This window comes from Schistocerca gregaria, chromosome 1, assembly GCF_023897955.1.
Source record: "Schistocerca gregaria isolate iqSchGreg1 chromosome 1, iqSchGreg1.2, whole genome shotgun sequence".
Lineage (NCBI taxonomy): Eukaryota > Metazoa > Arthropoda > Insecta > Orthoptera > Acrididae > Schistocerca > Schistocerca gregaria.
Genome location: NC_064920.1, coordinates 838,336,708 through 838,353,697, shown reverse-complemented (window position 1 = coordinate 838,353,697; position 16,990 = coordinate 838,336,708). Strand labels below are relative to the sequence as shown.

At 46.6% G+C, this 16,990-nt stretch overlaps 1 protein-coding gene across 1 annotated transcript in view; it reads left to right on the top strand.

The window, feature by feature from the left end:
- LOC126272319 (cytochrome P450 6k1-like) overlaps positions 1-16,990 on the top strand; it is a 151,628-nt gene that overhangs the window by 115,871 nt on the left and 18,767 nt on the right. Inside the window, exon 8 of the mRNA XM_049975105.1 lies at positions 3,402-3,650. Within this exon, the coding sequence (XP_049831062.1) occupies positions 3,402-3,650 (249 nt within the window). The remainder of the gene's footprint in view (positions 1-3,401; positions 3,651-16,990) is intronic.

Below are 16,990 nucleotides of genomic sequence, written 5' to 3'. Positions count from 1 at the left end.
AAAGTTCCAACGCTCGGAAAATACTGGAGCCATATGGACGCAATAAAACACGAACTAGTCTTCAAAAGACATTACAAGATGAGTATGAACAACAGCGAAATGGTAATAGAGTTCTGTCGAGTTAAATCACGAGATGCTATGGTAATTTCAGAGACACTAAAAGTAGCAGACAAGTTATGCTGTTTCGCCGGCAAAATAACTGACGTTGGCCTAAGTAGACGGAGTATAAAATGCAGATTGACAATAGCAAGATAAGCCTTTATGAAAAAGAGAAATTTGCTAAAATCGAATATACATTGTCCAATCACATTAATAGCCTGAATATCAATCCTTTGCAGTGCCGACCGCGGCAAGATGTACAAGAAGCAAGTCAATGAGGTTCTGGAAGGTTTTGATAGGGATGTCCAGTTGCGAGGCCAGTTACGCTAGGTTTCTCAGTCGAGGATCCATGTTGCAAACAGCACGATCAAGGTAGGCTCCCAGTTTCTCGATTGGGTCTAAATCCGAGGAATTTCGTGACCAGTAGAGCACGGTAAACTCATTCTGGTGCTCTTCGAACCACACACGTACACTGCGAGCTGTGTGACACGTTGCATTGTTCTGCTGGTAGATGCCATTGTGTCGAGGAAGAACAAACTACATGTAGAAATGGACATGTTCCACAAGGATAGATGCATACTTATGGTGATCCGGCATACTTATGGTGATCCACTGTTCCTTCCAGAATGACGAGATCACCCAGGGAATGCCACAAAACGTTTCCCAGGCTACATACCCTACAGGCTGTATGTTCTGCCCTCGACCCTTTCGACGATTGTTGCTGGGTGTTTGATTTCTGTCCGATGGAGCATAAGATCTGATTCATCTAAAAAGGCCACTTCTCGTCTCTCGCTGGACGTGTAGCTGCAGTACTGGTGAGGAAATTCCAACCTTCATGCTGATGGACAGCAGTCAGCACCTGTGCATGAAACGTGGGCCTGTTGTGGGCACCCATATGCTGCAACGTTCGCAGAACGGTAATTGAGGAGACATTGTTGCCAGCCCCTCGGTTGATCTGGGCGGTCAGTTACTAAACGTTTTCACACGTATTTGCCCATACACATCTTCGCAGCCGTCGTTCAACCTAATCGGCTATGGCCTGTGGTGAACCATAGTTACCTCGGCACCAGTTTTGAATAGCGCAGTTTTGCATTGCCCCGTACATTTCAACCACTTTGGTCTTTTGGAAATGCTCCCAACCTTGACCCGAAAGCTAATGATCATACCCTTACGTCAGAGAAATCGCCTGTTTCCACTATTCGACAACGATTGCACTGTTTCCCGCGTTCGCACCCACCCCTCCCCCCGACCATCTTCACTGCTAGTGCATCCACCTGCCATCTGTGAGTAGTTATTGCACGTTGACGTCTAACATAGTGACGTTGGAAAATGCCGTGTGGTTAGGGCCTCCCGTAGGGTAGAACGTTCGCCTGGTGCAAGTCTTTCTAGTTGACGCCACACGGCGACTTGGGAGTCGATGGGGATGAAATATGAAATGATGATGATAAGGACAACACAACATGAAGTCCCTGGACGGAGAGAATCTCCGACCCAGCGGGGAATCGAACCCGGGCCGTTACGTATGACATTCCGTCGCACTGACCACTCAGTTGCCAGGTGCGGACATAGTGACGTTAATGTGACTGGACCGTGTAAATTTCAGTGTTAGGCATTCTTTTCTGAGGAGTTTGAAGTATAGCACTGTACAGAAGTAAAACGTGGACGATAAGCAGATCATGCAACAAAAAAGGAGAAACTTCTGAAACGTGGTGCTACAGAAAAATTTTGAAGATTAGATGTGTGGACCAGACAACTAACGAAGAGGCTCAGGGTCGAAATTTGTGGCACAACACTAAACTATGGGATAGGTTGGAAGGACACAACGAATTGTCCATCTGGTAATTGATGGAAGGGAGCAGGGAGGGGGGGGGGGAAGAGAGAGTGTATAACTGTAGAGGGAACCCAAGGCTTGACTGCAGTAAGGAGGCTTGATGGTGACAGAAACAAACTGTTGTGAACTACTCGGGCATCCACAGAACAAAATTTGGCGCAGATCACACTTTCTAAATGTCAGTTTCCAAGACGTTCTACTTTTCTTCAAATTTGCACGAAACTGACAGATGTGTCTATGTGCCGTGGCAGTCTGCGAGTTCGACTGGCTAAGATTTTAATTATTTTTTATAGCGAGGAGGGGGGGGGGTACCTGCCCACCTGCCCTCCTCCTCCTCCCTCTCTCTGGGTACGCCCTTAACTGTAAAACGTTTTGAGATCATTCAATTGTAGACTACGTTCAGATGGGTACTCTGCGAACGTGAACTAAGGCATCCTGTTACTGCAGTACTAGACACCGTAATGTCAACTGACGCACCTCCAAGAAGCATGAAAACAAAGTAGATGGAAAAAGAGGACTTCACGTGATATCGCGTCATCGTACCATTCACGAATGTGTGTAAGCTACTATAACAGGTGAACTACCTAAGAAACATCTAGTGCGCGACTGAGTAGCTGTTGTTTTCATTGTAAGATGGAAATGAGTCCGCAGCTCGTGGTCGTGCGGTAGCTTTCTCGCTTGCCACACCCGGGTTCCCGGGTACGATTCCCGGCGGGGTCAGGGATTTTCTCTGCCTCGTGATGACTGGGTGTTGTGTGATGTCCTTAGGTTAGTTAGGTTTAAGTAGTTCCAAGTTCTAGGGGACTGATGACCATAGATGTTAAGTCCCATAGTGCTCAGAGCCATTAGAACATGTCATGAAATATGCTATTGAATACCACTTCTACCGCTCGCGAGCTATGTGCCGGACATTCATGTTGGATGTACACCGCCATTCTGTCATGCAGTGAAACATCTTGTAGTAACATTTGTAATGTAATATAAGGTAACATTCTATTTATTATTAAATTTTTAAGTTGGTCGGAACTTATTTTTAGCAACAAAATAGCGAATTACTCATAGATTCCGAAACATACCCCTGTTGTCGTATTTCCCATCCTCAGGATGCCACGAACTCCTCCTTTCTAATACTGAACTCAAAAATTTCTCACTGTGCATGTCTTGCTTGTGGGGAAGTCGCCCGATTCGGTTGAAGAAAATAAACTGATCTGAATTTTACCGGTTGTCGTCTGAAGTCTGTACGTTCGGGCGATGAGATCGACTTCACTGACACCGCGCGCATACTGTTGTACTGAGTTGAAAAGATCAGCCGTCTTCGTCAGATGTCGGTAGTCGGTGGAGTTCCCCGATGTCGGTGCCACAGTGACAGCAGCCTGGTAGTGTGGGACGGTAGGCCGAGAACATGCGGGGCTGCCCTAGCGAGAGTGCCAGCAGGGCTGATGTGGCGCGCCGCCTGCTTCCCTGCCCGCAGAGACGCTGCGCAAGTACCCGACGCTGCCGTTCCTGGACCGCACGTGCCTGCGCGACTACGCCGTCCCCGGCCGGCCGGGCTGCGTCATCGAGCGCGGCACGCCCGTTTACGTGTCGCTGCTGGGCCTGCACACCGACCCCCAGTACTTTCCGCAGCCGCACGTCTTCGACCCCGAGCGCTTCAGCGACAAGTCCACCATCAACCCCTTCACCTACATGCCCTTCGGCAACGGGCCACACAACTGCATCGGTAAGTACCGCACTGCTCGTGTAGCTACGGGGAGGCTGACAAGTCCCAACTTGGCTGGGGAAATAAATACACTCGTGCTCATGAATTAAGGATAATTGCAGAATGTGGTGCCACTACTCTGGATCAGGTGGTCGAGCAGCTGCTGGAGTATAGGCTCCCATTCTGGCACCAGTGCCTGTCGGAGCTTCTGAAGTGTCGTAGGGGTTTGATGACGTGCAGTGATACCTCGACCGAGAGCATCCCAGACGTGCTCGATGGGGTTTAGGTCTGGAGAATAGGCAGACCACTCCATTCACCTGATATCTTCTGTTTCAAGGTACTCCTCCACGATGGTAGCTAGATGAGACCGTGCGTTATCACCCATCAGGTGGAATGTGGGACCCACTGCACCCCTGATAAGGCGGACATACTGGTGCAAAATGACGACCCGATGCACCTGACCTGTTACAGTTCCACTGTCAAAGACCTGCATGGGGGTACGTGCACCAATCACAATCCCACCCCAAAACATCAAACCATGACCGCCATACAGGTCCCTTTCAAGGACCTTAAGGGGTTGATATCTGGTTCCTGATTCACGCCAAATGAAAACCCGGTGAGGATCATTGTTAAGACTATGACTGGACTCATCTGTGAACATAACCTGGGACCACTGTTCCAATGACCATGTACTGCGTTCTTGACAACAGGCTTTACGGGCTCTCCTGTGACCAGGGGTCAGTGTAATGCATCTTGCAGGTCTCCAGGCGAATAAACCATGTCTGTTCAGTCGTCTGTAGACTGTGTTTCTGGAGACAACTGTTCCAGTGGCTGTCGTAATGTTCCGAGCAAGGCTACCTGCAGTACTCCGTGGCCATCTGCGGGCACTGATGGTGAGATATCGGTCTTCTTGTGGTGGTGTACACTGTGGACGTCCCGTACTGTAGCGCCTGGACACGTTCCTGTCTGCTGCAATCGTTGCCATATTCTTGAGATCACACTTTGTGGCACACGGAGGGCCCTTGTTACGATCTGCCTCCAATCGCGCTAGTATTCTACCCGTCATAACGTCATCGATATGTGTTCTTTGAGCCATTTTCAACACACAGTCACCATTAGCACCTCTGGAAACGTCTGTACACGTACTCTGACATGCACCAACACACCTCTGCGTATGTGGACCGCTGCCAGCGCCACCGTGCGACGACCGCAAGTCAGGTGCACTGCATGGTCGTACCCCGAGGTGATTTAAACCCGCAAACCGCACACCAGAGCGTTGTTTCACCATGTATCAGCATTATCCTTAAATTATCAGCATGAGTGTAGTTGTTTCATTGTTATTCCTAGCATAACTCTCCACCATGCACCATCCTTCTGTTCCCCCCCCCCCCCCCTACCCCTTCCTCTGCCTCAGTGACTGTTAGTCGGCGTACCTGCGGTTGCACATGTCCCCATAGCAGAGTTGTAAAATTATCGTAGGCTACAGTGCACTACCATAAGTAACCGTAGACTATGGTAGCTTTCCTCGCAGCGTTAATCACTTAAGATCGTACCCGCGTTATCTGTACGTTAGGTGTGTTGCATACACATCGGGCGTTATCTCATAACGATAAATTTATTATTAGAGTCCCCTAGAAACCAGAACTGGTGAACCGTCTCGAAACAGAATGAGGATATAAACTATGTGATCAAAAGTATCCGAACCCCTGGCTGAAAATGACTTACGAGTTCTTGGCGCCCTCCATCGGAAATGCTGGAACTCAATATGGTGTTGGCCCACCCTTAGCCTTGATAACAGCTTCCACTCTCGCAGGCATAGGTTCCACCAGGTGCTAGAAGCTTTCTTGGGGAATGGCAGCCCATTCCTCACGTAGTGCTCCACTGAGGAGAAGTATCGATGTCGGTCGGTGAGGCCTGGCACGAAGTCGGCGTTCCAAAACATCCCAAAGGTGTTCTATAGGATTCAGGTCAGGGATGCTATTGTCGTGTAACCACTCCGTCACAGGGCGTGCATTGTGAACAGGTACTCGATCGTACTGAAAGATACAATCGCCATCCCCCAATTGCACTTCAGCAGTGTGAAGCAAGAAGGTGCTTAAAACATCAATGTAGGCCTGTGCTATGATAGTGCCAAGCGAAACGACAAGGGGTGCAAGCCCCCTTCATGAAAAACACGACTACGCCATAACACCACTGCCTCCGAATTTTACTGTTGGCACTACGCACGCTGGTAGATGACGTTCACCAGGCATTCGCCATACCCACACCCTGCCATCGGATCGCTACATTGTGTACCGTGATAGTCTCTCCACCCAACGCTTTTCTACTGTTCAGTTGTTCAATGTTTACGCTTCTTACGCCAAGCGGGGCGTCGTATGGCATTTACCGGCGTGATGTGTGGCTTATGAACAGCCGCTCGACCATGAAATCCAAGTTTTGTCACCTCCCGCCTACCTGTCATAGTACTTGCAGTGGATCCTGATGCAGTTTGGAATTCCTGTGTGATGGGCTGGATAGATGTCTGCCTACTACACATTACGATCCTCCAACTGACGGCGGTCTCCGTCAGTCAACAGACGAGGTCGGCCTGTACGCTTTTGTGCTGTACGTGTCCCTTCACGTTTACACTTCACTGCCACATCGGAAACAGTGGACCTAGGGATGTTTGGGAGTGTGGGAATCTCGCGCGCAGACGTTTGACACGAGTGACACCCAATCAGCTGACCAAGTTCAATGTCCATGACCTCCGCGGAGCGCCCCATTCTGTTCTCTCGCGATGTCTGATGGGTACTGAGGTCGCTGATATGGAGTACCTGGCAGTAGGTGGCAGCACAATGCATCTAATATGAAAAACGTATGTTTTTGGGGGTGTCCGGGTACTTTTGATCACATAGTTTATAAAGGGGCTAGGTAACCTACGGCACATTTTTGTTCTATATAGTTATCCTGTACATAGTTATCTTTGACGCCCATGCTCCAGGGTTAGCGTCTTTCATTAGTGATCTAAACATCCTTGGTCCCGGTTTCGAATCAATATCGTAGCAGTGCCGGCTGAACACTTAACGGCATAAGAAGCCACCCTCATTCAGCCAACGGCCTTGTCAAAGAGGGCGGAGGCGTGGACAGAGATACAAGCCACTCTCTTGTCTTTTGAGTGGGAAGCTGCCCCTAAACGCGGAAGAATCAACACTGATCGACGGCATGAAGATGCAGAAGGCAACGGAAACCATTGCATTAAAGACACGTAACGTTTATCCGCAAGACATGTGTCTTGTAATTGAAAAAGTATCATTACGATCTATCCATTGGGAAAAGATTCCGGAATAGCCTCCTATTCCGATGGGACTGCCGACGGGGAGGTGACGAAGAGAAAAAGACTGAATAAGTTAGTTAGTTGCCAACGAAAGGGTAACGTTCTTCGAGTCTGAGCGTGAAATGCCAGAAATTTGAACGGGTAGGCAAGCTAGGAAATCTAAAAATGGAAATGCTAAGACTCAATTTAGATACAGTTGGGGTCAGTAAAATGAAATGGAAGGAAGACAGGGATTCCTGGTCAGGTGACAATGGGGTAATACCAACTGCAGCAGCAAATGGTATAACGGGAGTAGGATTCGTTATGAATACGAAGAGAGGATAGATGTTGTGTTACTGTGAACAGTTCACTGATAGGGTTGTTCTCTCCAGAATCGACAGCAAACTAACACCGACGACGATAGTTGAGGTCGCAAGCCAAAGAAGAAGAGACAGAGAAAGTATATGAAGCTATTGAAAGCGTAAGTCAGTACGTAAAGGGGGGTGAAAATCTGATAGCCATTGGGGGTTGGAATGCTGTTGTAGGGGAAGCAGTAGAAGAAAGAGTTGGGGAGAGCATGGGCTTAGTACTAGGAATGACAGGCGAGAAAGAGTAATTGAGTTATGTAATAAATTTCAGCTAGTAATAGCGAATATTCTGTTAAAGAATCACAAGAGGAAGAGATACACTAGGAAAATGCCGGAAGATACGCAAAGATTCCAGTTATATTACAACATGGTGAGGCAAAGATTCCGAAATCAGATACTGGATTGTGAGCCGTACCCAGGAGCAGATACAAACTCAGATCACAATTTAGTAATGATGAAGAGTAGATTGAAGTTTAAGAGACTATTCAGGAAGAATCACGGAAGTACTAAGAAATGAAGAGATACGTTTGAAGTTCTCTAAGGCTACAGACACTGCGGTAATGAATAGCCCATTAGCCAGAACAGCTGAAGACGAATGGACATCTCTAAAGAGGGAAATCACAAAAGTTGTAAAGAAAGCCATAGGTACAAGGAAGCCAACTGCGAAGAAACCATGGATAACAGAAGAAATACACTCCTGGAAATGGAAAAAAGAACACATTGACACCGGTGTGTCAGACCCACCATACTTGCTCCGGACACTGCGAGAGGGCTGTACAAGCAATGATCACACGCACGGCACAGCGGACACACCACGAACCGCGGTGTTGGCCGTCGAATGGCGCTAGCTGCGCAGCATTTGTGCACCGCCGCCGTCAGTGTCAGCCAGTTTACCGTGGCATACGGAGCTCCATCGCAGTCTTTAACACTGGTAGCATGCCGCGACAGCGTGGACGTGAACCGCATGTGCAGTTGACGGACTTTGAGCGACGGCGTATAGTGGGCATGAGGGAGGCCGGGTGGACGTAACGCCGATTTGCTCAACACGTGGGGCGTCAGGTCTCCACAGTACATCGATGTTGTCGCCAGTGGTCGGCGGAAGGTGCACGTGCCCGTCGACCTGGGACCGGACCGCAGCGACGCACGGATGCACGCCAAGACCGTAGGATCCTACGCAGTGCCGTAGGGGACCGCACCGCCACTTCCCAGCAAATTAGGGACACTGTTGCTCCTGGGGTATCGGCGAGGACCATTCGCAACCGTCTCCATGAAGCTGGGCTACGGTCCCGCACACCGTTAGGCCGTCTTCCGCTCACGCCCCAACATCGTGCAGCCCGCCTCCAGTGGTGTCGCGACAGGCGTGAATGGAGGGACGAATGGAGACGTGTCGTCTTCAGCGATGAGAGTCGCTTCTGCCTTGGTGTCAATGATGGTCGTATGCGTGTTTGGCGCCGTGCAGGTGAGCGCCACAATCAGGACTGCATACGACCAAGGCACACAGGGCCAACACCCGGCATCATGGTGTGGGGAGCGATCTCCTACACTGGCTGTACACCTCTGGTGATCGTCGAGGGGACACTGAATAGTGCACGGTACATCCAAACCGTCATCGAACCCATCGTTCTACCATTCCTAGACCCGCAAGGGAACTTGCTGTTCCAACAGGACAATGCACGTCCGCATGTATCCCGTGCCACCCAACGTGCTCTAGAAGGTGTAAGTCAACTACCCTGCCCAGCAAGGTCTCCGGATCTGTCCCCCATCGAGCATGTTTGGGACTGGATGAAGCGTCGTCTCACGCGGTCTGCACGTCCAGCACGAACGCTGGTCCAACTGAGGCGCCAGGTGGAAATGGCATGGCAAGCCGTTTCGCAGGACTACATCCAGCATCTCTACGATCGTCTCTATGGGAGAATAGCAGCCTGCATTGCTGCGAAAGGTGGATATACACTGTACTAGTGCCGACATTGTGCATGCTCTGTTGCCTGTGTCTATGTGCCTGTGGTTCTGTCAGTGTGATCATGTGATGTATCTGACCCCAGGAATGTGTCAATAAAGTTTCCTCTTCCTGGGACAATGAATTCACGGTGTTCTTATTTCAATTTCCTGGAGTGTATTTCAGCTGATCGACTAAACAATGATGTACAAAAATGTCCAGGAAAATTCAGGAATATGTAAATACAAGTCTCTTGGGAACGAAATAAATAGGAAGTGCAGGGGAGCTAAGGAAAAATGGCTGCATGAAAAACGTAAAGAAATCGAAAAAGAAATTATTGTCGGAAGGAAGGATTTAGCATATAGGAAAGTCAAAACAACCTTCGGTGAAACTAAAAGCAAGGGAGGTAACATTAGGAGTTCAACGGGAATTCCATTCTTCAATCCGTAGGTGGAAAGAATACATTGAAGGCCTCTGTTGAGGGGGAAGTCTTGTCTGATGACATGACAAAAGAAGACACAGGAGTCGACAGGGAAGAGATGGGGGGTCCAGTATCAGACTCAGAATTTAAAACAGTTTTGGACGACATACCATCAAATAAGGCAGAAGAGATACATAATATTCGATTGGAATTTATAAAATCATTGGGGAAGTGGCAACAAAACATCTATTCACATTGGTACGTGGAATGTATGAGACATGGTTCAAAAATGGCTCCAAGCACTATGGGACTTAACATCTGAGGTCATCAGTCCCCTATAACTTAGAACTACTTAAACCTAACTAACCTAAGGACATCACACACATCCATGCCCGAGGCAGGATTCGAATATGAGTCCGTAGCAGCAGCGCGGTTCCGGACTGAAGCGCCTAGAACCGCTCGGCCACAACGGCCGGCTATGAGACATGCGATGTACCATCCGACTTTCTGAAGGTCATCATCCGCGAAACCCCGAAGATAGCAAATGCCGAGGAGTGCGAGAATTGTCGCACAATTGGCTTAACAGTTCATGCATCGAAATTGCTGACAAGAATAATATACAGAAGAATGGAAAAGAAAATTAAGGATCGCATAGATGACGGTCAGTTTGGATTTAGGAAGGATAAAGGCACCAGCGAAGCAGTTCTGAAGTTGCGGTTGATAATGGAAGCAAAACTGAAGAATAATCAAGACGCGTTCATAGGATTTGTCGAGCTGGAAAATGCTTTCGACATGTCAAATGGTGCAAGATATTTGAAACTCTGAGAAAAATAGGAGTAAGCTGTAGGGAAAGGCGGATAATATACAGTATGTATAACAGCCAAGAGGAAACAATAAAAGTGGAAGACCAAGGACGAAGTGGTCGTATTAAATAGGGTTTAAGACAGGGATGTAGTCTTTCGTCCAGCTATTGAATATATACGTCAAAGAAGCAATGAGGAAATAAAAGAATGGTTCAAGAGTGGGGTTAAAATTCAGGGGGGAATGATATCAATGGTAGGATTTGCTGATGACATTACTATCCTCGGTGAAAGTGAAGAAGAATTGTTGAATGGAATAAACAGTCTAATGAGTACAGAATGAGAACTAAAAGCAAATCGAAGAAAGACTAAAGTAATGGAAAGTAGCAGAAATGAGAACAGCGAGAAACAATTGGAACCACGAAGTAGATGAGGTTAAGGAATTCTGTTACCTAGGCAGCAAAATAACCCATGAAGAACATAGCAAGGAGGACATAAAAAAAAGACTTTGAGAATGTCCGTTTGGAGAACAGTATTGTACGGTAGTGAGAGATGGACTGTGGGGAAACCGGAACAGAAGAGAATCAAAGCATTTTGGATGTGGTGCTAAAGACGAATGTTGAAAATTAGGTGGACGGATATAGTAAGGAATGAGGAGGTTCTTCGCAGAATCGACGATGAAAGGAACATACGGAAACCACTGACAAGAAGAAGAGACAGGATGACAGGACATCGGTTAAGGCATCAGGGGACAATTTACATGGTAATAGAGAGAGCTATGGAGGGTATGAACTGTAGAGAAAGGCAAAGATTGGAATACATCCAGCAAATAATGGAGGACGTAGGATGGAAGTACTACTCTGAGATGAAAAGGTTGGCACAGGAGAGAAATTCGTAGCGGGCCGCATGAAAGCAGTCAGAAGACTGATGACTCAAAGATACGCTCAATTTTCTCACTTAGGAATGAACAGTATTTATGGAAAAACTGAAATTTTCAATGTTTAATTTATGTTTTATTCGAAAATCGTGATGTGTAACTTGCAATAGAGGGTTGTTGTAGTAAAAATAAAGAAAACAATACAGATTTGTCATATAGCCCTAGAAAATGCAATTTCCTGAATAAAAAGGTAAAATAAAAAAGCAAAACAAAATATCCGTTCAATACTTATACAACAACTATGTTATTCACTCACAACTTTCGCATTTATAAATAATGACAGCAGCCTCTTGCCTTTGATCGTGGTGAAGAACGTTCTATTGAGTACAAAATATATTTGTGTGTGTAAATTGTACTTACATCAAAAGTAGTTGCTTTGGTGACATAAAAGCGCAGGAGTTACGCGATGAACTAATTTTTGTTACTTACAAAAGTAATTTATATTCTGTAAGGACATAAAATACGCTATGGAGAAGCACTGAATGATATGCGGTTGTAATTACATGCAAAAGAAACAACCAAAGAAACCAACAAAAAAAGAAGAAGTCGTCGTCTCAAATTTTCTCTCTTGCACATTTATTTATGTTTCTATCCTTATCAATTCTACTAACACTACCGGAAGCCTACCATTTAGTACATCATTTATGTAGCGTACCAAAACCACCGAACCGCGGTTTTGATAGATCGCATCACTACCCCATAGTCATAATCACCATTCCACCTCCATCCTGACCGTGATCATTTTCATGAACCACCATTACAACGAGCAGCCTCGCCTCGTTGAGTGCACTGTTCCCCGTCCGATCATCACAGTCGACCAACGCCGGGCGTGACCGGTGCTTGAGGGGGTAACCGCCCTGGTACCTCAAGTACTGTTAGCAATTTACCCTTTACTTTCCGCAAAGGGGAGGAGGATTGGTGGCCTGAAGTTCCTGATCACCACACTTCGCGCCGATGTGCTGGATTACATTCCACACCTCTCCACAGTGTCGCATGCAGCGAAGGCGTGTAACACTGCTAATGGTGATCCGTTCGTCAGATGGGGACGCTAACAGAGGAGTGGGCTGGTTACCGGCGCCGGGTTTCGCTGTCTCCCTTCTCTCATCGTCACACAATGCAAACATAACACCACGCTTGATCCACATCCATTACAATCACCTACACGTACAAGATACACTTAACACACAGATCTCACGCTTTGTGAAGGAGAGGTGCCAGTCTACGCAAAAGCTAGGAAGGAATTTTTCTATTAGATGACTGAATGTGACTCTCGGGGTCTCCCAGCCAGTCGTACCATACGACTTTATTTACTTAATTACCATTACATCATAGCTTCATTCACATTATGATCAGTGATTATATTTTAACTGTAATGTAAAATATTAAAAATATAAAGAATTATAAATAGTGTCCTCCAAAGTGTTTTTTTAAAATCATCACTCAATGTCACTTGTTTTTAAGTAAAATCATATATATATTTCAACAATAAGTGTGTGTTTTAAACATAATTTTTGTCATTCGTTTTTATCTATTTGAAAACCTCTCTTCAATTTGTGTAAACTTTGGCTGAAGAGGAGTTGTAGACTATCTGCTGCCACCCGGCCCTTCCGTGGGGCATTGAAATACACTGCAGGGAAAGAACTGCAGCGCTTGGTACAGTGCCACCAGGGTATAACATGTGCATACTGAAATGATTTATTTGTCATAGTCATCAGTGATCAGATGGCGCTCAGGACGTCTGTTTTGACTCTGCAACCAGTAACTGTGGTGAATTAAGAGGGAAAGAGTTTTTGCAACATTCGTGCTAGGGCAAAACCACACCCCACTGATGAGTACGTACTCCTGTTAAATAGCTTCAGCTATTTAAAGGGATTGCATTGTGGGCCTGATGCAAGCTCGATGGACATATCGACGGACTGCTGCACATGTTTGACGCAGTGTGTCGGTGGTTTGTTGCCACTTTCAACAGTGGTCTGTGGAACATTCCTACACCTATAGACCCTGGTTCTGAACGTCCGCATAGCACAGACACACTTCAAGACCGACGCATTATGCGAGCACCTGTGTCTGATCGAACATCATCCAGGGACGAAATACGGGCAAATGTTGCACATCCTGTGCCATCGGGACCATCAGGAACAGCCTTCTTGCAGCAGGACTGGGACTGCGTGTGCGTCTGGCCAGGCTACCATTGACCCCACTGCACCGCCAAGCACGACTGCTTCGGTGTCGTGACCGTGTGGACTGCAGGGTGGAGCAGCACCATGTTGTCTTCAGTGGTGAGAGTAGGTTCTGGTTGTGAGTGATGGACGTAACTACATATGGCCTATTCCTGGTGAGCTGCCTATTCCAGAGTGCATTCGCCCATGACACACAGGTCGTGTCCCAGGCTTCGTGGTCTGGGAACCATCACTTACAACGCGCAACCACATCTGGTCTTTCTGCAGGACAAAGTAAGCAGTACGCACTACGCTTCATAGCTTCTTGTCACCGTGCTACTACCATTTCATCCACAGGAAGACCACGTACTTTTTCAGCAGGACAATGCACTTCCATATACGGCTTGTGCGACGCAATGTGCACTTTGTGGTGTAAAACTACAGCCCTGGCTGGTAAGACCACCAGATCTCTCGATAGTTGAACGTCATGAGGTGGTAACTTGCTCGTCCTCCAGGGCCTACGGACAGGCTATTGCAGGATGGCATCTTTATGACCGTTGCAGGTGAGAATACACCCCTATGTTTCCGCCAGTGGCGGAGGGGGCGGGGAGGGGGGAGGGGAGGAGGTGAGATACACTGTGTATTGATGCAACTGTTCGGGCACCCTTTACTATGACATGTGTGTTTCATTTGGTCTGAATTTCTTACCTTATACTCCTACTACGATGAATTACCTATCATCTCAGTTGTCAACAAAATGGTCTTGTCCTCGAGAGTGTCGGATATTTTTCGGCAGTCTACAATAAAGACAAAAAAGTATCTCTGGTTTGAATCCGTCGAAAAGTATTTTGCAATATTGCTTACGCTCTTCAAGAGTGACTTTTTATTTAACGTATGGCTAATGCAGACATATAAAATTAAATTGCATTTACATATTTACACACAAGCAACTTAAGTTTGGTTTTACAACTGAATCTCCAGTCCTTCAATCCAGCGCACTGCATCTGGAGTTGCTAGCAGGAAGTCCTCTTAGGCATCGGGATAGGCTCGAATCCTGCATTCACGGACGATGTGGTGAACAGTCTGGTATGGAGCCCCGCAGTCACAGGCTGGATTAAGCAGCTTCTTTCACTTAAAGAGAGCATCCCTGCATCGGCCATGGCCGGTACGGATTCTGTGTAGGATAGTCAAGGTCTTGCGTGGTAGGTCGAATCCACTTGGAAGTTTAGCACATGAGAAGATGTTATGCAGGCGCACATCTGGCACTGCTTCCCATCGACATTTCCATTCTTCAAGGGGTTTGAAATCCTCAGCAACCATGTCAGCAACATCGCACAGAGTTGGATGGCGTGATTGCAGTCTCTTACGATTTAAAAGTGCCAGGTCGGTATGCGCGGGTATATTACAATTCCTGGAGATCTTGTGAAATTTCCTCATAAGAGCAGTATATCTGCGTAGACCAGGAGGCATTATACCGGTTAGCAGTGGAAGCCAATAAACTGGGGTAGATCTGATTGCGCCAGATATTATGCGCATTGTCGTATTCAGCTGGGTGTCAACAAGCCTTGTTTGATGACTGTTCATCCAGACAGGTGTCCAGTGCTGGAACATCTGATCCCTTAGCATGCAGTTAAGGAGTGATTAGTGGTGTGTACGTAGATGCACACAGGGTACACAATACCATAAATAATTGCTACGCTTATATGAGACATAACTTCCGAAGAACGAAAGCCGAATTACGGAAAACTTTTTTCACCGTCGTGCTAATACGTTAAGGCCTAAAGCGGTTTTGTGGACTGGTCAAACATCGTTTCCCGATCATCAGTTGTATTACACAAACCGACTCGGAAATCAGCTGTTGCGATTACCGGTTTAGTCAGCACAGTGGCTGTTTCTCTTCAATTCAAACCATCATGCTCAAACAAATATTTCTACTTTTCCTTCATTGCATAAGAAGTCACGTTGCCCAGACTAACCGACTCCTTTTTTTTACGAAAAAAAAGGCATAAACTGTAAACCCAAGCACGTTTCAAAAACTTTCCTTTGTTTACGTGGGAGCGAAAATCGATTGTGGAAATCCAACAGCTAGAACCGCGGTTACAGAATCGTATTGGAGTATTCACTTCGCCAACCAGATGTGGTATTGGAGAATGGGTTAACAAAATCCGGTTTTAAGAGCCCCGTGAAAACATAGTGGGTGAGTGCATTTAGAGATCGCTTTTACAAGATCCCACCTCGCAAAGCAACCCTGATTGACTGGGAGAAAAGCGCTATCGTTTCTTCATGTCAAAGATAGAGCGCGTGCACTAAGTAAGAAGGCGCAAGAGGAAACATGTGCTAGTGTCGCTCAGGTAACCGAGCAGCCCTCACTGAAATCAGTTCACAAAAAAAAGCTGAACTTTAAGCACCGTCAATGCACGACGATGGCGCTACAGTCTGGAACCGCGTGACCGCTAGGGTCGCAGGTTCGAATCCTGCCTCGGGCATGGATATGTGTGCTGTCCTTAGTTTGGTTAGGTTTAAGTAGTTCTAAGTTCTGTGGGTCTGATGACCTTAGAAGTTAAGTCCCATAGTGCTCAGAGCCATTTTTTTTTTTTTTTCACGACGACGATGTGAAAATGAAACAGTTTAAGCTGACGTTTCAGAATGAAGTACCTGTCAATGACATGGAACAGATCCCAAATTGTATGTCTTACTGGAAAGTGTTACTTTCTGATAAATGAGCCATATACCGCAGTTCACATGCGACAAATGTGATTTTCTGGTGTAAGGGACCGGTCTCATGGTATAATACGGGCCACGATGTCATCACGATACCTGTACGGAAAATAAAAGATGTAACTAAATTCCCTCTACAGAATTTGAGGACAGGTTCCTTATAGCAAAATACAAAAAAAGTCTGATAAACATAGGCTCTAAAATGGATACCTTAAGAACCATGAGCACTATCAATGGAAGAGTAGTGTTTCACAGTAGCGGAGATGAACAACTGCTCATAGCTCTTAAGGTATGCTTTTAGACCCCATGTTTAAAAGACATTTTTTTCGCATTTTGGTATAAGGAACCGGTCCTCAAATTCTCTAAAGGTAATTTAGTTACACCCCATATATTTCCTCACACAGGATGATACAACTAACGAGGAGAACACGGCGAGTGCTATAACCCTATTTCTCAGCCACTTGGCTCAGTGGAAGAGGGGTCAAAATAAGCGAACAGTTATCTCAGCTTATCCGTATATACTCGGCCATTTCTGGAAAAATCGCAAAGTTTTCAGGGTACTCCATGTGTCTTTTAGCGCATAGTAAGCGCAAGCGAACTGGTGGCACACCGAGTAGCTGAGCCCCTTTACACATTTGCGCCCCGTGATTGGAACCCGATTATAGCGTTTATGTTTTTATTTTTTTCATTTAGCTACCCATGTTCGTAGAAGGTTACTACGCGGATGTGT